Raw genomic sequence first — 16,594 nt, forward strand, 5'->3', positions numbered from 1 at the left:
TGTGTGTTTGCTATGAAACTTTGTGCTATTTGTTGGTCTTGTGTGATACGTTTTCTGTTCCTATTAAATCCAAATCACGTAGCTTGCTTAGAGTTGTAACTTGGGCCGGGCTTTTCGGGTCGGGTTCCAGTTCGTGTTCCGACCGGTTTTGAGCTTAAATTTGAAGCAAAGAATGGAACTAGAATCGGTCCCGAAATTAAACTTACAGTCTGGCCCATTGCGTCGTAATTTCAATTTTTTGACACGATGGAGCATGCGTGGGGCGTGTTAGAAACCTCCCCCCACAAAGCTCAAGTTAGAAAAGATTGCCAGTCAAAGAATGGCCTCAAAAGATGACTTTGATTTATTCAGTAAAATTAACTTATGGTTCTTGTTCCAGTTTTAATTAAATTTTGTGTTCGGAATGGAATTCTGGTTATCGGTATAAGGCCCGTTTACAACACTGAGTTTGTCGCCACAAACGCGCTCTTTCTGTTGATCAGAGTCGAATTTTGCAGTGATATTGAAGCATCTGATTGACTGTGTTCTGAAAACAGTATTCGTTTTGATATGAGCAAGTAGTACAACAACAATAACACTGTCGACTTGGTCGACATACAGTGATGCTCAACTATATAATCCAAGCGGTTTAGTGAGTGTGCACAGGCGTGCAATTTGGAAATAAGATTGTTAGATTAACAAACAACCGTTTGGAAAAAGTGAACGAGTTTTGAAAAAGACTTCTTGTAGTTTGGTAATTGCTAGAAAATTAACGGCCAATGTGACATTTATGGCCGACGTTTTGATTTCATAGAAGAAAATCGCAATGTGTGACGACTTATTAACTTGCTTTGTATTTGCACTGGGATACAAAGGCATGAAAACCAGATTTCACTGAGAAAATATTGACTTGCCAATAAGCAGCGCATTTGCGCATCATAGAAGAGAGTTTTCTTTCGCGAACCCATGAACGAAAGTAAAGGACCCTGGTTGATCACAACTGGATATTTACTTACTTTACTTTACTTACTTTACTTTACTTACTTTACTTTACTTACTTTACTTTACTTACTTTACTTTACTTACTTTACTTTACTTACTTTACTTTACTTACTTTACTTTACTTTACTTACTTTACTTTACTTACTTTACTTTACTTACTTTACTTTACTTGTATATTCGTATATTTGTTATGGATTAAAAGTTTTACTATGGATTAAGGTAGAGAATATCAGTGGCTTTATAAATGTATACACTGCACGCATGAGTGTTGAAGGAAATTGTTTCTCGTGCCAAAAATTCATTCTCGTTGTTGTGACGTAGAAAAAACAAAGATAATTAATAGAGCAATAAACGTTTAGGTTGTCACAGAAAATGTGTTTAGGAATCCCGATTTTAATTTGACACAATTGAGAAAAGTTCGACGCTTTTGGTCTCATTGTAACCATAGCAACAGTAGATTATTACTTAATCTTGGTGCTGAGGACCGCTACCGCATGTTGAATATACAGCAAGAAGTGCCCATTTACATCATCCCATACAAATATGCCACAAGGAAATGAGAATGTGATGTAACAAACCTGCTTTCTTCGATTAGCTTTAATATGTATCTATGAATATATGAACATACTATACAGTTTTTCTACTGTAAGGTGTAAATGTGTTTTAAAACTGACTTCACAGATAAAGGTCAAAAGTGCATCGTCTTCAATTGACAGAATCATAGCAAGAAAGCTAACTGCAAAGCTTTCGAAAAAATTGCATTTTTAAACTTATAGTTTTTAAAAGTATTTTGTAAAAGTAACTGAAAACTTTGCTAGGGACATAATTTTTTAACAAAAGCTCAACCTCATTATGAAGACCAAGAGAGAAGCATTGTAAAAGTAGGATTAAAATAGATAGCTTATGGTTGGAAGAGGTTCTATTTAATATATACAAGGTAATTCTACTTAAATTGTACATGTATACATTTATCGTGTAAGCCTACAGCAATTCTAGGATAATGAACCGCCGCAAATAAAACTTGTATTTAAAGTAAACGTACTAAGCTAGTGACAGTACAAGTTAAACAGTGGTAAAACGTTTCCTCGAAAATGTAGGTTATGCGTGATTATGGTGGTAAAACTACCACTTGCACTTATGTCCGTAGAAGCAGGATGTTATAACTGAAATGTAGAAGCTATAGTATTGCAGCAGCATTCAATTGAAACTTTAAAACTCTTTATGATACGACCGACAGTGTTCTTTATATTTAGCATTGCTTTGCAACCAGTGATGTTGCCACTTTATTAGGTCGAAAATGGTTTTTCATTTTCTGAGCTGCATGAACAAAAATGCGCATGATTTAATGTTAATGAAGTCGAACTCCCATCGTAGTTAGTATACTTTTAATGGACAAGCCAACACTGGTACTGTCACTGTTAAAACATTTAATGGTTTTATTGCTATTTTCAGTTTAATAATGTTTGCTTAATTGGCTTTGATAAATGTAGCAAACATTGTTGCTAGTCGTAGCGTAGGATTCGCAAACAAATGTATAATATGAAACCTTTTGACGTTGGAATGTAGGTTTATCGTCGAAGTCAGAAGTTTGCCAGCTTTGAAAAACTCAAGCTAGCAAACAGAATCAAAAGGAAATTGGCAATAAAACCAGAAATATTTTTGTTTCTTTAAATTTAATTTTGTTTATACACCTGCAGAAGCAATAGTTCTACTTTTGTAAGGTCGACCACCATTTGAGTGTGGTTTGCGATTTTCTTGTTGAGAATTACGCTTACCTCATCGTGTAAGACATCTTTATAAGATCTCACCTTTAACTAACAAAACCGGTGCAGGCCTATCCAATAAGAGAATATACTATAACTACAACGGGAGTTATACATTACGTATACGGTAGAAGCTGTTACATATATCCTGGGAAAATTCTTTGACCATGACATTACGGTTGACAAAATCTTCTGTTAGTATTAAATCATGCACATTCTTGTTCATGCAGCTCAGTCGGATCGGTGCAGGACCATTGCAATTAAAATGTCACGGTAAAGTAAAATATACAGAATGTTCCACCTGTTGAAATAATTCAGCTAAAACCGCAATACTGTATTTGTAAAACTTTGGTTTGACAAACACTTGCAATAATTTTCTTGTGACTAGAATATATTGGTATATGTGATTGTGAATAACCATAAAAAGTTATCAATTCCAATGTACTTTCTATGTCACGAAATCTCGGTTGAGCGATCTAGGATTGCAAGTGTCAATTTTTGTCGTCATATTCGGAGTACGCTTACTATTAGGTTTAACATGAATCCGAAATCAAATCACGTTCATTTTTTATTGGGACTTATTATTAGGCATATTTTGTGACGTCATGCAAAGTTGCGATTCAGACAAACATTTGTGGGCCAAGCAAGCTTACTCGGCATGTTAGAAGTGGCCCGCGAACTTGCAGTCAGACCACATTGACCACAATGTGGCATATTTCTGGGCCGGGTTTAGAAGGGAGCCCAAGGGGCTCGGGGAGTCACCACTTTTTGGTCAGCTGCTTTTTGCCATAAATGTGCAAAAAATGCTGTATGGTTTAATGTAAAAATGGTATCAAAGTTAAAATTTTGTATCGTTTTTTTATTTTGTCTTATTTGTTTGTGCTTTATAAGTTTTCCAAGTGATTGAATTGAGGTACTCAGCTCCTAGGTTTACTTAACACTTGTTAACATTAGCATGTTTAGGAAGGGGCCATGCTTCTACGTTCTATATGCCATGCTTCTACTTTCACTAGGACTGAATTGAAACATAATCAGAATTTTCATCCCCGTATAGTTGATAGGATTTTCCTGTTTTTTTTTGGCTTAAATGTCGGTAGTGGACCGACGATCTGTTTTTGACTCGTTTAATAGGCCAAGTTAACGCGGCCCGTCTCTAGGAGACAACGAGTTTGTTTTAAGGCTACGAGGCGATGAACCTTCTTTGCAGGCTTCGCGACTGGATAATTAATTTTCTTCGGAGGCCGTCCTTTTAGGCAGCTCGTCCCGTTTACATTATATTTGTTACCTGGTAGGAAGATATTTCAACAGCCACTTTTTACTTTTTTACCTTCGGGCATAAAGCACAAACAGTTTTCAAACCAGGTCATAGTATTGGTTTGCTGCTTTGTTGGCAGGAGATATAAGTTTGAATCTCCACTTTGTTTTCCAACTCTGCTCCATTGTTGGCTGCCGGTCCACAAGATTGGAATTCTGGTTGCGTTTTTGGAAGATGTAGTTTTAAATCACTGCATCGTTATTCACCCTGTGGTGGAAGTAGTAGAATTTTGGTTTCCTGGTTTCCTTTTTTTGGTTTAGCTCAGTCGGCTATAGTTAAGATCCTAACCCTGCCAAGGAAAATGTAGGCTACTGTAGCGATGGCGGGGACTATATTAATGTATTGAATCTATCTAAAGCCGCTATTGCTTATTGTTTCTTCTAGCAAGCACAACATTCATAAAAGTTCAATTTTATATTCCAAAATGTTGTTTATTTGCAAATAGTTTCCAAAACCAACAGCAAATCACGTGCCTCTGCCAAAAACCAAAAGTATTTTTTCATCTCATCATCCTGTTCAGTTGATACGACGCACATAATTTATATGTGCCATAACCAATTACAAATCGACACGAATGCAACACGTCATATAAGGATATTGTTTCTGATCAATAAACTTTTGACAGCAGCTTGCGTCAGCAGGACAAAGTAAACAAGCAAACGTGGTCAGCGTTACTATTGTTGGTATAATTTTTCCAAAAACCACAACTACTGGAAAAGTAGGTTACTTTACTAGACGGACACGATTCATAGTTAAATTGGACAACTATCTATAGCCACGTAATGCAACACCCGCTTATTTTAAATGACACGATTTTCTTAGCCAGAAAATAAATAATTGCTAATGAAAAACGCCAATTATCTAAATTTTTACGATTCACAGTAAAAATCTCCATACTACATTCATGTTTCTGTTTGGTCAAGAACCCTGCCGTGAAGGCAGTCGACCCAGTTTCTTTTTTGGTTTAGCCTAGTCAGCAACAATTAGGTCCCTTAATCTGCGGTGTAGACAATGAATTCCGGTTTCTTTATCACACGCCTGGATGGCGAAATTAAAGTTTCAAAATCGGCCGTGTTGGTAATTGATTACAGTTTCCCTTTGGCTCGCCTGGTCGGCGAAAGCTGGTTCCTAAAGCTTGCATTCTATTTCGTATCTGGTCCCGATTCTTGTCGTGGAAGCAATTGCCTCAGCTCAGAGCTCAAAGCCAGCCTGATTAAGAGTGAAGTAGGCAGTTGAAGTTAGACTATAGAAAGCGGATTTTTTTGCAGTCGATTCTCTTTCTTTACTCGCTTTGTTGTCAGTAAATTTGGTTTGTGCAACTTGCTCACTGTCAACAAATTTCCGTCTTGTCGACAATTTTCCTACTCTCGTGGTTCGCCATGTGGTCCTGCAGTGCAAGCGTTTTATCATTCCCCACATCGGTCCCCGCTAGACTCAAGGCCGTTTCTTTCGGGAGCATCGCACCGACCAACATGTTCGGACACGATGACATTGAGCCACGGTCTTTCAAAGAGAAAAGCTGGGCCGCCACCCTATGTAATTTGCATGCAGTTGCGGTAAGACGACCACACATAAAATGTTCTCAACAAGACCGTGAGGCCTTCGTCGAAAATCAAACAAGGATGACAGACGCTTTGTTTGGAAACATGGCTCCATCAATGACGTCTGTTGCAAGAAAAGCCTCTGAGCTTCGACCCGTCACACCCTCGAAAATCCACAACAGCAATTATTACTGTACTCGAAAGGGAATAGCCGTAGTTCTGCTACTGATCGCGTTCTGCAGGATGTCTACTCTGCTGAAACAACCAGACCAAATTCTCCCATACCAGGCAGGTTGTTTTCCAGGTTGAGTTTTACACTTAGTTTTTATCCTTCTGCAAATTGACGATGGTCGTGCAGTTGCAGACGATGGTTTTGGAGTGAGATTCTTCGGTTTCCTGGGCGGCAGATGTTTGTTGCTGAGTCAAGGGTGGGACTAGAATCAGTTTATTGCCCGTAATATTTTGGACTTGTGGTCGCAAGGTTATAGGCGTATATATTTGATTTCTATAGTGCTGTTAATTAAGTTTTTACCCAAATCTTCACCGTAAGCGTAATGTTACAACAGCTCTTTAGGCTAATTATAAAATGGTTTTACTCCCTTAACTGGGCGAACATGCACTTATGATAAGGCCCCCCCCCCCCTCCCCGCCAAAGCTGGGCCCCAGGGCATTCCACCATGTCAATTCGGCGCTGACATAATCCGACGCCTATAGGCTACTTCGACGTTTTTCGAAGATCTGGTGATTTCTTATACAAATATGTCAGGTGATCGAACAGTAAATAATGTCGTTTGCAGCCAAATAAGATCAATATGAAAAAGATATGAAAGCAATGTTTGTTCTTTATGTGAATGATTATAGTAACTGTTGTATTGCTTACAATTTACTTAATTAATGTAATATGTTTTCTGGATATCCATTACATCACTTGTGCTAAACTAGTCAAAAATTGTTTGACAATGCATGGCTGAAAGTAGATTAACTTCCTTGCTGGAACTATAGGCCTGGACCGCAAACCATAACAAGCAAATATGATTTCACTTTTAAATACAATCGTTTGGTCTGTAAATATTTCAGGAGTACAGATAATATTATACGGACACTGCGATCCGTTTTCAAAAACCTTGGAAAATTAGGCACATTTTGCGTATGTTCAAATTTTTTACTTTTTTGAGACAGAGCAATCGCTGGAGTTTTAAATGGTTTTTAAATCTGTATGATAATTTACTATGGAGGATTTAAACGCAGAGGAGGATGAACTTGCAAAAACACTTCGAAATAAGTTGTGTTATCCAAATGGGATTGAAAAAAATCCAAAGGAATGTGCTGAGATTTTTCACAAGTTAGGTCTTCTTTACAAAAGACGGTATAACATTGAGCCAGACAAGATATTCCTCATACAAAGTGCTGCTCTGATGAATGCAGCACTAGTTCGAAAACCTGACAATACAAAGACAGTTCAAAACGATATCCAGGAGCTTTATTTATATGTTCTTCGACAAGCTAATGCACAAACAAAAAATAACAACCATCTTGATATGGTTACAGAACGAGTAAAAACGGAAGTTAATGAAATGAGAGAATGGGTTGATAATGAACTTTTTTTACTGAGGATTATTCCTGACAATGCAGAAGGGGACGAACTCCTTCGATTAGAGAAGGAAAAGATTTCGAAAATAATGATGATTCAAAAAAAGACAACAAATAGCTACAGAGCAATTATGAAAAATCTAGATCGATGTTGCTTAGACGTACTTAGCAAGGTTCCCTGCAAATATACTCTGGCTGGAATGGGATCTCTTTCTCGCAATGAAATTACTCCTTATTCAGATTTTGAAAATATTATTGTCTTAGAGGAAGGTGCACAAGACAGAAAAGATTATGAAGAAGTCTTGGAGTATTTTCGTTGGTTTGCAGTGATATTTCAATTAGTACTGATCAACCTTGGGGAAACAATATTACCTAGTGTAGCAATTCCAAGTCTAAACAACTGTATTATTAAAGGAGGAGATTGGTTTTTTGATGGTTATACCACTCGTGGTGTATCGTTTGACGGCTTGATGCCACAAGCATGCAAATCTCCTTTGGGCAGACAACGCAAAACGGAGGCAAAACCATTTACTACAGAATTAATCAAACCTGTTAGCTTGATGTTGGCTTATCTAGAAAGTAATGAGGATAAAAAAAACGGTTATCATTTGGCCGAGATTTTGTCTAATGTTTGTTTTGTGTCAGGAAGTAGAGATGTTTATGACGACTTTGAAAATCGTTTAGATAAACTTTCGGAATATAAAGCGCAAAAAGAAGATTTACGCAAACAAATACATAAACAGGTAAATGAGGACCTTGATAAGTTTGCAACCAACTCCAATTTCCATTATTTATCAGAAGGTGATGAAATAAACATGAAGTCGATTCTTTACAGAAATACAACCATTTTTATTTCAGCTTTGGGAAGAGAAAATAATATTCGAGGTTCTTCTTTTAAGATCATTACGGAAATAAGAAACCGTGGACTGATAAAAGATAGTTTTTCCCACAAGCTGCTATACGCAGTGGCTATTGCTTGCGAGGTCAGGCTGAAACTTTACATGAAAGATCAAAGCCAAAATGACTGGATTGACAATGAAACGGTAATTGAAGATGAAGTTGGAGATCTTGCTGAAACAGTTGGTGACAAATGTTTAGTTGATTATTTTCTCATTGCTTACTTTTTACAGTACTATGTGGCAAAACACTTTGGGCTCTCTGTTAATAGATTTTATGACTATCCACAATTACTGCATGTAAAGTTGAACTGCTACCTTGATAATCATGAAAGGGCTTTGAATTCAGCCAAGTTACTTCTTCAAAATATAAACAGGGGAATCAATGCATCCCATTTTGCAAGTGAAAAGGGAAAAGTGATTTCTGGTTTAGAGTACTTCAAACTACAAGAGCAACTCTATGGTTTAAAGGCAATTGATCACAACTTGTCCATACCTGATAATGATTTCCGAGAAAGTCATTATAATCATTGTCGAAAAACCATTGCTGATATATTGCATATTGTTGGAATGTGTTTGACAAAACAAAAAAAATTTAACCAAGCTCTTGTGCAAAGCACACGAGAGTTAAAAATCAGAAAACTTATAACTCAAAATGATAGTTGTGACAGAGACATTGCCATAAGCTACAGTTTAAAAGCAACTTGCTTGTCAGGTTTGAATAGGCAAAAAGAGTCTATTGAAATGAAAATAATTTCCATAAATATTTTGGAGAAATTAAACAACTATTCAAACAAGGAAAAAGACCTTGCACTTTTGTATTCCAGTATGGCCTTAGACCATATAGGCCTCGGAGAAGTTAATCCAGCAATTAAAATGTTTGACAGATGCCTAGCAATCTTGGGAAAATTTATTTCAACGGGAATTAGTAAAACCAAAATCAAGCATTGCATTTACCAAGGAAATGCGTTTTACACTCAGCAAAACTACACGTTAGCTTTGAAATACTATAGGCAAGGACTGGAAAGCGGAAAACAGATTAGTTTTGCTTCACGTCGAAATCAAATAATAGCTGAATTACATGGTATGACTGCTAGATGTTTGCAAGGTATGGGCCAGTCTGCTGAAGCTCTTCATCACTCAACTGCCAAAAAAGATATTCACATGCAAGTATTGTCAAATAAAGTTTTTTTTAAAAACAAACAAATGCAAAACAAAGAAAATCTACGTCAAACAACTGGAACGAAAATTAAGAAAAAGAGTATTGTCTTTGATAACAGTAGTGAAAAATTAGAAATTTATACAGTTCTGCCCTATATCAAAAAACGATTAGAAATTAAAAAGAACCAAATTCCAAATGTTTTGTTGCATAAATCTATAACACGCGAACTGAAAAATCTGAGCATTTCCTACAAAAAAATGAAAAAGCATCAAGAATCTATTAAACTTTTTAAAAGCACAACAGACAACAGCACGGATGCTGCTACAGCTCTTTACATCAACCAAATTGGAATATGTTTGGCGTACCTCAAAGAATACGAGAAAGCTTTGGAAGAACATCAACAAGCATTGAATATAAGAAATCGAATATCGCCAGATGTAAACATCGATACTGATATTGCTGCTTATTTGCTTAATGCTGGTATTTGCTTAAGACATATGAAAAAATACAAAGAAGCTCTGGAAATGTTTGAAAACTCACTCGAAATACGAAAACGAATTTCAATAAATGAAAGCACTGATAATGATGTAGCTTCCTGTCTTAATCAAATCGGAATGTGTTTGGATAACGACGAAGAACATGAAAAAGCTTTGGGGAAATATCAACAAGCATTGGATATAAGAAAGCGAATATCACCAGATGTAAACATCGATATTGATATTGCTGCTTATTTGCGTAATGCTGGTATTTGCTTAAGAAATATGGAAAAGTACAAAGAAGCTCTGGAAATGTTTGAAAACTCACTCGAAATACAAAAACGAATTTCAACAGATGAAAACACTGATAATGATGTAGCTTCCTGTCTCAATCAAATCGGAATTTGTTTGGATAACGACAAAGAACATGAAAAAGCTTTGGAGAAATATCAACAAGCATTGGATATAAGAAAGCGAATATCAACAGATGTAAACATCGATACTGATATTGCTGCTTATTTGTATAACGCTGGTGATTGCTTAAGTAAGATGGAAAAGTACAAAGAAGCTCTGGAAATGTTTGAAAACTCACTCGAAATACAAAAACGATTTTCAACAGATGAAAACACTGATAATGATGTAGCTTCCTGTCTCAATCAAATCGGAATTTGTTTGGATAACGACAAAGAACACGAAAAAGCTTTGGAGAAATATCAACAAGCATTAGATATAAGAAAGCGGATATCACCAGATGTAAACATCGATACTTATATTGCTGCTTATTTGCGTAATGCTGGTGATTGCTTAAGTAAGATGGAAAAGTACAAAGAAGCTCTGGAAATGTTTGAAAAGGAACTCGAAATACGAAAACGAATTTCAACAGATGAAAACACTGATGACGATGTAGCTTCCTGTCTCAATCAAATCGGAATGTGTTTGGATAACGACAAAGAACATGAAAAAGCTGTGGAGAAATATCAACAAGCATTAGATATAAGAAAGCGGATATCACCAGATGTAAACATCGATACTGATATTGCTGCTTATTTGTATAACGCTGGTGATTGCTTAAGTGACATGAAAAAGTACAAAGAAGCTCTGGAAATGTTTGAAAAGGAACTCGAAATACGAAAACGAATTTCAACAGATGAAAACACTGATAATGATGTAGCTTCCTGTCTTAATCAAATCGGAATGTGTTTGGATAACGACAAACAACATGAAAAAGCTTTGGAGAAATATCAACAAGCATTGGATATAAGAAAGCGAATATCACCAAATGTAAACATTGATACTGATATTGTTACTTATTTGTATAACGCTGGTATTTGCTTAAGACATATGGAAAAGTACAAAGAAGCTCTGGAAATGTTTGAAAACTCACTCGAAATACGAAAACGAATTTCAACAGATGAAAGCACTGATGACGATGTAGCTTCCTGTCTCAATCAAATCGGAATTTGTTTGGATAACGACAAAGAACATGAAAAAGCTTTGGAGAAATATAAACAAGCATTGGATATAAGAAAGCGAATATCACCAGATGTAAACATCGATACTGATATTGCTGCTTATTTGTATAACGCTGGTATTTGCTTAAGAAAAATGGAAATGTACAAAGAAGCTCTGGAAATGTTTGAAAAGGAACTCGAAATACGAAAACGAATTTCAACAGATGAAAGCACTGATGGTGATGTAGCTTCCTGTCTCAAGCAAATCAGTGTCTGTTTGTTTAATCTCAACGAATATAAAAAAGCATTGAAGACATATCAACAAGCCTCGGAAATACTATTGCAAATGCAGCCAACAGTTTCAAACAAGTTTTTTAATTTCTGTCTAAATGTTTTTTGCTGGCTTCTGTTTTAGGTACATTGCTAAATGAATATTTGATCTGAAATTTGTTGGTAATATACTTGTATCACGAGAAAATTTAAGAAACGTTTTCTACAAAATAGAATTTTAATTGTATATGTACCTTTCTTAATATTTGCTTACGTATAACTTAGACTAGTTTAATGGACACTATACCTAATACTTTTTCTTCGTACTAAGTTTTTTTACATTTTAGTTAAGAATGCTTTCTTATATCAAAATTATTCTACGCATATGGCTGACCTGTTGTAGGTAGATAGATAAATGTTTGTTTTTTACAAAACTTTTGTGCTTTTTCAAGTATCTTTCGTCTCGAAAGCCATAACAAAAATTTTTGTATTTATTAGCATTCTAATCTAATTCACATTCGTCGTCTTTGCTATGAAATTCAGCATTAATTTTAGAGCATTAAAACAGAATGAAGCTCTTATGATATTATAGGTTTATTTAAGCTTAGAAAATTGAGACTTAGGTGTTACTCATTGAGACATTGCCATATCTATCTCGTGCATGCATGCATAAGTATTTATGTTTACCAAATATTTCGTTATTTTCTACAACGTTCTATTCTGAATGTTGCTTTTCAAAGCATTTCAAGCGCTGGCACTTGCAGCTCTTTATTCCCCGTATTGCTACTGCTTTACTTTCTGACTGGAATATAGCTAAAGCGTTGAAGATATTTCTTACTCTTCGATCATCATTTACACAAAATTTTTTCATGATACTCCGAAGCTCAACAGTTCGAATTTTAGTACTTCTTCTGATTGCTGATTGTTCTATTCAAGATGCCACAGCAGGTCGCTCGTTTTCATATGAAAGCATGTTTTCATTACAAGTTTGAAGAGCTCTATATTGTTCCCTAGCTTGCTTCAAACACATCTTTGCCATAAAGTAGACTCATGTAAATTTTTGTTTCTTGCTATGCAACTTTATTGTCTAGTTATTGTTTTCACACATAAAGCCAAAGATGCATTTTGAAGTTATCATCTAGGACAATTCAAATGTTAATTTGGCTCAATGTTAATTTGGACTTGAGAATCCATTTTCCAGTCCTTCACGTCGTATAAGTTGATGTTCTTCGGTCTTTGGGACTTGAAGTTGTAGAGGTTGGAGTTGGGCATCAACTTGATCATGCTGTCATCTCAAACTCGCAAACCATGTTAAGGAAAAAAGAAACAAACGGTTGCTGGAGCCTTAGTGTTATGGTATGTTCCTAATAACTTAACAATTTCCATAAGTAAGAAATTTTTGGAGTTTACGAATTGCACACTGCGTTGATTTAGATTTTTTGCCGGTTGTTGGGTCGTTCTTTTGTCGAGAACTTTGCAGTTAAGGAGCAATTTTATTTACGTGCTGCTGTATTGTAATTAGTAACAGAGAAGTTTGCGAACTATTTGATTAACCTGTTTCGTTTTAAACCATCTTTAATAATTTATGCCATTTTTCTTATAGTAAATTATAGATTTACAAAAACTTTTTGTCTTTAGAGTTAAACCTGCGCCACCAACCATAGCAGCCAGAGCAAGACAGGAATTTATCATTATTTCGTAAAATGCTGAGTGTGACATGGCGTACACGAAATAAACGTAAGCCAGATGAAATATAAGTCTTAAATGCTTTAAATGCTTAAAATGCTTACGTGTAATTGATTTTATCAACTGTTATTGATTTTCGATTTCGCAGAACTTGTTTTGACTTCTTGAAGTTCCTTTCCTCGCTATGTGAAGTATAAGCGGAAAATACTCTGAAAGTACAAGTAATAACGGACTGTTCACCCCAATACAAAGGTCTTATATTTTTAAACGACTTCATTGTTTCACAGACGGCCGAAAATTCAGCGCAAACAATGAAGACTATGACCTGAGGTTGGTATATCATGCGGTCCGTAATGAAGAAGCTTGGTAGAAAGAAGAATGTTTGCATTCTCAACTGGCTATACCTCACAACTGGAAAAGAATCTTTCGCAGGGATATTTTAGCAGATTTTTAGTCGCGGATCTTATGAAAACAACGGAATGAAGATTTGACGAGTTTACATTTTCCGGGCGTTAACTGTTTCTGTTCTTTTCGTTGCATAAATATCATTGTTTGAATATTTTTTGTGTGTTCTTGAAAATTTAAAAAACATTAAAATATTCGGTTTTTGTGATTTATAATTTACTTAAAATTTTTGTGTGTAGCTGCTTGCAGAAATAAATAAAACTGCAGCTGAGTGATTGACACGTGAGTAACAATTTTTGCATGTCCTGTTACACAAGCTTTAAGGTAAACAGATTCCAACGTATTTTTGTAAAGATGCCGATAAAAGCTCTTATTAAAACCAGAATGAGAACTGATCACTTGTGATCTGCGTTTGCTCAATTTAGATAACTTTGTTGACTGTTTATCCGCAGTAATATGTCATTCCTTTGGCCATGTTCTGGGTCGTGCTCAAGGAAAAATAATTCATGATAATTAGAAAAAATTCTGATAATTTGGATTTAGGCAATCGTACAAAATGCGTTTACTGTAGCGAGCGCTGATTCATTAAGCGTCGAATGCTAACGCAATTGCGCTCTGGCAGCATCAAGTGGCCAACAGTGTGCAGCGCAATGAACTGTGTCACTATAGCTTGGTTATTAGCCAATCATGACAACGGAAGGAACTTAGAGAAAAAAGATAGTATAATTACGTAATAACTCATTGAGTATAAACAAGCAAGTTTGGAATTTTTCGCTCTCTTGGATCACTCTTCGGGCCGTGTTCAATCTCGGTCCTGATGTACTCATTCAATCTTCATTCATTTGAGTTCAAGTCAAGTCGAGTGTGTGTTAATATAAGATATATTATGTTGAATATATTTTGTTACTCAGAGGTTATTGTTGTGTTGTATCACTAGCTGCTAACTACGAGGGCAATTTTCAAACGCAGAAGTTTGTACAGCAATCAATACTTGAGTCTAATACTAGTATATACCGTTTACTTCTTGATACGATTTGTGTTTTATAACCGCGATGTGTTTTTCATAAAGTGTGTTGCTACCTCGGGCACTTGTGTTTTCTAATAACGTGTACACGCCTCTCTGGTAGAAATTAGCGTTTTTTTCAGTTTGGAATTTTTCCATTGCGCAAGCAAGTAGTCAAGATGTTTGAGTTTGTGTGAAATCGTGATTCATTCAAGTTATACATTGTTGATCATCAAGTTGTGCAGTTTTTGTACCACTGAAAATACAACAGTTCTGATAAAGTATTTATAACGGTCAGTTAATATTGTCTCATTGCCAAATTACCGAGCAATGAGTCGACGGTACCATTTCTTGGAGCTTTGCAGTTTGCAGATATCAGCCACGAATTTGGTCGGATATCGCCCCCATGCCATTATACAATGTTTTTTCATTGAAGGTGAAGGCAGTGTTGCTGTTGATTTGGATTGTTTAAGGTTAAGCTGACACGAGCGGAGACAAAGGCGTATTTTTCTGTTTTGTTTGATTTGACCCAGCAGCCGGTTAGCCTTTTGACTTTGCTTACTTAGATTTCCATGACATCCAATTTCCTTTATGACTGCAGTATATTGAAGCGCACGTAAAAGAAAACGCTATCGAGCGCATTTGGCCTGCTTTAGGTTTCAAACGATAATTAAATGGCGTTTGATCATCGTTAATCGTCTGCGCAATCAAATAACTTTTTTCGTGAGATATCATACAGGTTTGGAAAAAACTTATTTGGTTGACTTAATTGAAGTTGGGTTTGTGACAAGAATCCCGGGATAGGAAAACTTTGTATAATCTTATTTCATAATAACTTCGGTAAAATAGAAATCCTACAACAATGTGGACACATTATCTACTACGAAATGCTTTCTCTGAAAACGTTTTTCTCAAGTTAGTGCGCAAAGTTATTAGTAAGTATATTCCTGATAAAGAACGCTTTAATAAAAGTTGTGATTAATATGTAATTATTGCCGAAATAGTGTCGCAGAAAATCATCCTCTGACGCTAATCATGACGTACGTGGTGGCAATTATGACGAATGTGAAATCCATGATCATAATTTCATGTTGTAACGTTTTCCATTCTATGCCCTAGGTGGCGGCAGAGCACCACGCAACAACTTGCCAAAAGAATCAAAAGTTTTTTCGCAGTAGGACAAGGAGGCACCCAGACGCTCTTTAGACATCTTCCCTTCAAGTAATGCTTGTGTTTGGGCACATGTTTGTTTTCCAATGAAGTCAAAATAGTATCAATCGTGGACTAGTAACTGCACAACAACTTATACAAAGTGTAATCTTCTTTTTCTTTGCTATGGTGTAGCCTAATCAATTACGACTTACATAACATATTCGTGTTTAGTTAATCATTAAGCGACGTACTTCGAACCGAACCGAAATATTCCACAAACGTAAAGAAGAGTTTGTTACGTAACAATTTTCAGTATGTTGCAACATTAACAAAATCGTTGTTTGTCGAGCTACCAACTTGTCTAGCGTTTACCTCACAAAGGCGTCATTGTCTTCTAGCTAGCGATTGACTAAGCTTTACTTTTATGTGCTTGTAGTAAGGCTTTTGTCCACAACTTGATTCTCAGCATGTCCTAATCACGGTCATGCTGTTATCGCTGTAGTTAAGGTAGTTTGGTGGTATCATAATAAAAATTAGCCATATGTGGGTGGCAGCTTTTATGATATAAACTCCTATGTTAACCTGTTAACCCTATTCCCATTAGGGTTTATCGAGTTGTTTTACGGGCATTTAAATGGTGACTTGGCTTTGCAGAAGCATACCTTAACGTATTTTAGTAAAATGGAATTTGTTTATCAGTAAGGGAAGTTACAACCTATATTCAATTGCGTTTCATAAATATTTCTACATAATAACGCATTTCTACGGTATCATTTTACGCACCACAGCCATCATTGACTGCTTAAAAACTCTTCGGCAGTTTCCCATCAGTTTGTGAACGGTTAGTTTTACTGATAGTTGTTTCGCAGGTTTTAGTTTTAAATCTAGTGGTTGCAAGTAATG

The 16,594-nt window shown here is 35.9% G+C and overlaps 1 protein-coding gene across 2 annotated transcripts; it reads left to right on the forward strand.

Moving 5' to 3' along the window:
* The first annotated feature begins 6,783 nt into the window (after nt 1-6,783).
* Nucleotides 6,784-13,815, forward strand: LOC143471110 (uncharacterized). Of its 2 annotated transcripts, none has more exons than XM_076969465.1 (4): nt 6,784-12,801; nt 13,084-13,182; nt 13,280-13,352; nt 13,419-13,815. In XM_076969465.1, exon 1 carries the CDS (start codon nt 6,830-6,832, stop codon nt 11,588-11,590), a length of 4,761 nt encoding a protein of 1,586 aa, XP_076825580.1. In that variant the 5' UTR covers nt 6,784-6,829; the 3' UTR covers nt 11,591-12,801; nt 13,084-13,182; nt 13,280-13,352; nt 13,419-13,815. The 2 variants fall into 2 exon arrangements, with proteins under 2 accessions (XP_076825580.1, XP_076825581.1); XM_076969466.1 differs by having other exon boundaries at nt 13,280-13,346.
* The last annotated feature ends 2,779 nt before the right edge of the window (nt 13,816-16,594 follow it).

The sequence above is a fragment of the Clavelina lepadiformis genome, chromosome 9 (assembly GCF_947623445.1).
Source record: "Clavelina lepadiformis chromosome 9, kaClaLepa1.1, whole genome shotgun sequence".
Lineage (NCBI taxonomy): Eukaryota > Metazoa > Chordata > Ascidiacea > Aplousobranchia > Clavelinidae > Clavelina > Clavelina lepadiformis.